The 6,829-nt window shown below is 47.4% G+C and overlaps 1 protein-coding gene across 1 annotated transcript; it reads right to left on the bottom strand.

The window, feature by feature from the left end:
- Positions 1–1,838: 1,838 nt before the first annotated feature.
- Positions 1,839–6,571, bottom strand: MRPS30 (mitochondrial ribosomal protein S30). Its single transcript, XM_072136396.1, has 5 exons — positions 5,944–6,571; positions 5,401–5,546; positions 4,135–4,240; positions 2,835–3,011; positions 1,839–2,194 (listed from the first exon to the last, which is right to left on the bottom strand). Exons 1-5 carry the CDS (start codon positions 6,491–6,493, stop codon positions 1,932–1,934), a joined length of 1,242 nt encoding a protein of 413 aa, XP_071992497.1. The 5' UTR covers positions 6,494–6,571; the 3' UTR covers positions 1,839–1,931.
- Positions 6,572–6,829: the final 258 nt, after the last annotated feature.

Genomic DNA, 6,829 nt, shown 5'->3' with positions numbered 1-6,829 from the left:
CACCTGAGTTCCTGCATCTATCGCTTCCCCACCGAGGTCCGCCGGAGTTCAACTTCTTCCTGGTGCTTGTAAGTGCATGTCTTGCGACACAATTCGAAATGTTAAATCCTGCATGTTGTCCGAATCTGTCGGGTTGTCCGATGGCCTGCCCCCCCCCGATTTGTGTCCGTGCAAGCCGGCGTTGATGCGCCAAAATCCCCTGTTAAATCGCCGGGAATGTGTGCACGCCGTGCCGTACTACGCGTCGGCACCGGGGAGAGGAGGAGGTGAGCGCTGCTCACCCCTGCCCCTCTCCATGTTGATATATGGCGCACGGAGCCGTATTCCGTGGAAAGATAGGATGTCCTATCTGTCTCCCAGCTACGGAATAGTACAGTGATGTATATACGCCCCCCATACGACAGTGTGAATGTGGCCTTACAGAGCACCTAAATTTACACATCTTACCGTCCCTCTATGCATTAGGGGTTATGTGTCCTTTTTACTATTTAGGCCCCAGACTCCAATGGCACCCGGTCACGAGGAGGATAGCACACAGCAGGGCACATGTATTTCTGCTGTCTCTTTTCAACTAGTGTCTTCCGGCACGTTTGTGTTCCAAAATCCATTTGTTGTCTTAGATACAGCCTGGTATCAGCCTGATATCAGCCCATCTTATAAAATCATATTCAGCTATTGCTGAAGTGGGCAGCACTTCCTGGTTGTGACATCAGCTAAGGGCAAGGAGGCCTTTCAAATATATCACAACAGCATGTTTGTAATTTGAGGACCTGAAGTATGTGATGAGTCACATGCTTGTGACATCACGCAAGGTCCTGTTATCTTGCACATCTCTTCCTCTGCCCCTCCTAACAAGCCTCCTCTCATCTCCAGCTGTTCTATACGGATTCCCATGGTTACCAGAAAGCGTTGCAAATGGAGATTAGCCTGAGGGGACAAGGTAAAGCCTAGCAGCTTAACACCTGCAGATAGCATATAACAGTAAATTAGAGAATTGCTTATTTTTGCAGAGTTAGGCAAAAAAATGTTATACTTTACAGTCATTCTTAAAGTTCACCGTTATTCGTCTCAGAAGATTTTTCTGGGGTTTTTGTCATCAGTTTTCCGCCTGTGGCCATGTCCAGGGAGGTTGGCTACAGTAATATAATTAATAATGCCTTTATTTCTATAGCGCACACAGATTACACAGCGCTATGCAGAGTTTGCCAAATCAGTCCCTGTTCCCATGGGGCTCACAATCTAATCAACCGACCAGTATGTTTTGGAGTGTGGGAGAGAAACCGGAGGAAAACCGTGCAAACAGGGAGAGAACATACAAACTCTTTGCAGATGTTGACCCTGGGACTTAAAGCCAGGACCCCAGCGCTGCAAGGTTGTAGTGCTAACCACTGAGCCACTGTGCTGCCCTATAGTCTCATACATCTTAAATTTCTGAATTATATGTGCAACTGCAGTCACAGGAACATGAAGCTGCTTGGGAGATGAAGGACCTGTGGCCCTATATACAGGCCACTGACTGATTACAATATATTGTAGATGTGATGACAATTAGTGGACATGCCGTGATTTCACATACCTATCATTTCTGTCCAGGCACTTTTGTCAGATTCATGTTATTTCTGTGACCATTGTGGGTATATGATGCACCCATGCCTTCTTACCCGCAGATTACAATTAGGTGCTGCTAATCTGTTGGAATGGACTCCAAGCATCATATATCACTATGAGACCTGGAGTCTTGTCCTCTGTACTGTGCTCGGATTGTGAAATTGGGCCAGCGCATGCTCCGTGATGTCATGTGCTGCTGGCTTCAGGACTGCTCCAATGAGAACAACCACTTGCAGAATGGTAAAAATCTTTGATGTTGCATTTTATTGAGTGCATGAGTTTATAAATGAATATATATATGTACATAAGGAGGAACCAGACACCTAGGAGGACGATTTGAGGAAGAAGTCAACCAGCTGCCTGAACACCTCATCATTAAATCCTTTAATGTCATCGTTTTCCACCGCTTCATAAAGAGGGGCGCTTTCAGTGCCCCAACAAATGTTCTTTCGTTTTGGGTCGTGGTCTGTGCCTACATCCAGTGCCAGTGTGTTCAGCTGGTAGCAGAAAAACGAGAAGTACTTCCCATCAGAAATCACGGCTTGCGAGACAAATGGCCGCGTGACATCCGCCCGGCTCCAGAAGCCTGCAGGACAAGAGGATCAGATGATCAGTGTGTGCTGCCATACAGACTGGGAGAATCACTACTGGAGTGTGCAAGTTAAAGGGGCTGTCTACCAATTGCCACATTGCTGTCCAAAGGGCTATGTCTGCTCTTGAGGTTCTGCTCCATTACTCTAAATGGGCAAAAGCAAAATATCAAAACACCAAGTATGGACAGACGTGGCACTGATTCTGCAAGGTCCCACAGTCATGACATGTTAGGACATTTTAAAGGGGGTTATCTCCTATCCACCTGTTAAACATTCTGGACAAGTGACCCTATCTGGACCCTTTTGTGTGATGTCACATGTTCACTTCCAGCCAGAGAAGAGCAGGGCACATCAATGATGGAGGGGGACTTGCTGTTAGGGGTGCCGGGACTTGGCCAGAAGGATGGGGAGTAATACTTGAGCTGCGGGATATTGTCAGGCGGAACAGGACTTGGCAGGTGGAGAGTGGCGTTTTCAATGAGCTGTAGGGATAATATGGTGGGAAATATAAGGGAAATGAAACCTTTATTGTTCTGGAAGATCATGAAGCTGTGTGTGCCCCGGACACAATCTCCATAAAAGCTAATGGCACCCAAGGCCGAGTTCATATAACGTGCACATACACCGCCTCACCTTGGTACATGGCCTGTGCTCCGGTCCAGGCAAATAGACTGGCTATGGCATTGGCTCGCAGGAACACCTCTATGTGGTCTGTACGGTTCAGCTTCTGTAGCCTTTCCCTTACGAATTTGTCCGGTACAAGGTGAAACTGTGTGTGGCCAAATTTACAAGGGTCGTCCAACTTGGAACCTTTATGAGAGAGAGGAAAAAAATAATTTTTTAGAATATACAGCCTGTCGACAACCCTGAGCAGACATAGCACAAACACCAAGCAAAAAAACTGCCAAAAAGTGAGAAGCCGCAAAGTTACCCAGACAGCCATACTGCAGTGTTTAATGATTACTCTGGGGTAGTACAATACTGTCTAGTCCTACCTTGCTCCTGCTATTATTTTGCACAGTGGGGTTAGGTTTACACCACGTTTAATGCATGTGCTCAGGGTACACATCAGGAAAGCTTGTGACGTATAAGCCGAGCACATACATAGACTCATACTGGCAGACGAAGGCATAACTTTTGCCTCCAATTGTCCTGTATATATCACATACTGTGCAAAGAGCAGAATGGAAAACTGTAATAAGCTGCATCTTTCCCCCTGCTGAGGGACGTGTACACTAAGAAGAGGCCACTGATATCTATGGGGAGCAGAAGCAGCACAAAAAAAAAAATAAATAAAATCAAACCACTTATCACTTCCCTTTGATATAAAAAAATAGCCCTCTATATCTTAAAGTAAATCTACCATCAAAATCCATCATGATAAACCAGGGACATTACTCATAGATCCAGGCACCATGACTGTGGTCATCTCCTTATATTTGTTATACATGGCCGCCTTCCTTCTAAAATCAACTTTTACAATTATGTTAGTGAACCTGAAGAGCTCCTGGTGGGTGTTACAAGAGCCCCTCCGTGCTGCAGCTTCACAGGATGTTACACTGTGCAGGACCACTTCCTCCACCAACCCACTGAGAGAGATTACATCAGGCAGAGAAAGAGGAGAAGTGCAGAGCAAAAGAAGACGTGGTGGGGGAAAACAGTGTAAAAGCCTGTAAAGCAACAGCACAGATCGGCTGTGGTGACACCTCCAGGAGCCCTTCAGGCTCATTATCATCCTTTATTAAGGTTAATTTTAGAAGGAAGGAGGCCAAGAATAACAAATATAAGAAGATTACCACAGTCACGGGGCCTGGATCTATGAGTAATGTCTCTGGTTTATCATGATGGAGTTGGATGGTAAATTTCCTTTATTATGTAAAACCCCTTCTAAAATATATATATATATATTTTTTTTACAGAAATGCTGATTCACCTATAAATATTTTGTTCTCATATTGTCTTCGAAACAGCGGCATCCGGCTCGGCTCATGTGGAACAACAGGAACCTCTTCAGGTACAACAAAGTCTAAAGGGACAATCTGGAGGTGAGAAATAGACAAATACATCTTTTATTGGTTGAAGCGGAGAAAAAAAAAAAATATATATATATATATATACACACACACACACACACAAAAAGGGGAGTTTAGCAGAAGCAGTCAGGGAGCTTCTACAAGAAATGGCCACATGTCCAAGGCTCAGAAAACATCCCCATAATAATGAATATTCCAGGGCACAATCTGCACCTGCCGCTCCAGCAATTATGGGAATAGGACCCTGTTCTCCTGATCTGCGAGGGCCTCAACAATCGGACTCTCACTGATCAGAACATCAGCCCCTTCTCTGTAGATAGAATATGACAATGCAACTTAGTACAACCCCATTAAAAGAATCAGTCACCACATTTGCACATTTACAGCCAGTGACAGGTTCCTATAGAGCTCTAATAACTGACTGACCCCCTTCTTTTAGCCAAAAATTCTATCCTTCACATAAATCAACTCAATCTTCTATTCACTGGCATCAGAGGGGGCATGTCCTGCTCAACATGCCCCTCCCATCTACTCCCCCATGTCACAGGCCCCTTCTAAGTATTCAAGCACTTCATGTCATCTAAGGTTCTGTTACATCTGCACAGTCTACCCCATGTATGTATCTGATCACATTAAATCACAGCAGGCTCTATGGAGGATGGGTAGAAATAGAAGTCCATGGAGGGTTCTGTGATTTCGTGTGATCAAATACATACATGGGGTAGATTGTGCAGATGGAACAGGACCTTAGATGACATCACCCCGGTCATGTGACTTTAAGTGCCTCATGGTGTAACAGCTGTCAATGTTCCACACAGCAGCATGATCTGTAGCAATAAGACCTGTCAATCAGGGAAATGCTCTGAATATGAAGGGCCTCATTGATTAGTCTCACAACATTACAACATCAGTTTGTAAACTTGTATACAACACTGCAGTTATGGAAAGAACCATTTAGGGATACAGGCAATGCTTTTTTTTAATCACCGCGTTTAATGAAGTATTTATTTTAGGTGGGATAATTTCAATGACAGGTTCTCTTTAATGACCTACACATCACATCAGTGATCAGCTGACTGCAGTGGCACAGCACATGGCCAGCGCTGAATTTCCTGCAAGCTGGTGCAGAAATGTACAATTAGCCTCTAGTCAATGATGAGACTTACCTCTTTCAGGGGTTCGGGGACTCTCATCTGTACAAGTGGGGTGTCATCAATCTGAAACCTGATTGGATCTATACAGCCTTTTCTGTGGCCACGAGGAACCCGGGTCTCTCCGCGGAACCAATAGAAGTTAACCTGAGGCTTCACATCTGTAGGATGAAGAAGAAGAGGTATTAGAAGGAGCTGAAGCTGTTGCTCCTACCAGGATACAAGTGTTTAGGTCTAGATGTATTATGGAGATTTATCTAGCGACGACACTGTGTTTCCAATCACAAACCAAGCATGAAATCCCATCATACCCCCCCCCCCCCAGTCGCTCCATCCCTACTGATAGTCAGAGGAAATTCTGCCAACATGACAAATGGGACACAGGAGACTACAATCTTTGTGAACACGGTGGTGCTGGGAGTTGTAGTCCCCCCCCCCCCATCACACCAGATGCATGTTGGGATTGCTAGTCCCCCCCATCACACCAGATGCATGCTGGGGGTTGTAGTCCAACCCCCCCCCTTCCTCACACACCAGTGTGATCCCCCGAACACTCACCCAGGCTGCAGCGGCTCAGCAGAGGATTGTACTGGACGCACTGGCTGCTAAGGACGGACATGGCGGCGCTGAGGAAGGGGGCAGCACAGAGCTCCTGGCTGCGGTACAGGAAGGAGCGCCCCCTCTGCGCGTAGTAGTGCTCCTGTAGCAGCGCATCGCACAGGCGGGACTTGAGATCGGACGTGTCGGCAGCCTCCCCCGGGCCGGCCCCGCTGCTCCCCGGCAGCCCCCGCACGTACGCCGTCTTGGTGAAGTGCTGGTACCAGCGGTCGGCGTGCAGCGCCAGGCTCTGCGGGTACACCACGTACTTGAGGCGGCGCAGGCCGGTGATGAGCTGCAGCTTGGCGGCCACGTCTGTCTGAGCGTGCACCCGGCTGAAGTGGCCCGCTATACGCCGCTGCCTGGACGCCTTACTCCGGGCCGTCATGGAGGCCACAATAGGCGGATACAGGGAGCCGGTGGCGGGGCCGGGGGGCTCCGGGGGCAGCAGCAGCGCTGCCGGTAACTCCGCATTGTGCCGCAGCCGGCCGTAGATCTTGCGCCCCGCCATCTTGTGCCCCGGCAACCAAGGACGCGACCTTCTGCAGGGTACTCTGATTGGACAGTTCGGCGTCAGCTGACAGAAAGCGGACCAATGGTGGCGCTCGACCTCTGACGTCATGTAGCCACATGGCTGCGCGTAGACCCACGTGCAGGAAGAGACGTCAGGGTGACTGTCAGTGTGACGCGCATGCGCAGATCATCAGGAGGGCAACAAAGAGCTTCATATTGATTGTAATAGAAAAGACCTGTTCACACAGCGCGTATTTTTTTTTAATTTGAACAATAAAACTCTATTTTCTACAGAACTGTATATAGTTAGGTTATATCTTAATAAATATAAAAG

Source organism: Engystomops pustulosus, chromosome 1, assembly GCF_040894005.1.
Source record: "Engystomops pustulosus chromosome 1, aEngPut4.maternal, whole genome shotgun sequence".
Classification (NCBI taxonomy): Eukaryota; Metazoa; Chordata; class Amphibia; order Anura; family Leptodactylidae; genus Engystomops; species Engystomops pustulosus.
This window is presented reverse-complemented; position numbering and strand designations above follow the sequence as displayed.

What these genes read in the sequence shown, in the direction of transcription:
- MRPS30 (XM_072136396.1), bottom strand. Translation starts at nt 6,493, where the DNA reads ATGGCGGGGCGCAAGATCTACGGCCGGCTGCGGCACAATGCGGAGTTA. An exon ending in GCTGAGCCGCTGCAGCCTGG is followed by an intron (nt 5,547 to 5,943) that starts GTGAGTGTTCGG and finishes TTCATCCTACAG; the next exon opens with ATGTGAAGCCTCAGGTTAAC. An exon ending in TCCCCGAACCCCTGAAAGAG is followed by an intron (nt 4,241 to 5,400) that starts GTAAGTCTCATC and finishes TCTCACCTCCAG; the next exon opens with ATTGTCCCTTTAGACTTTGT.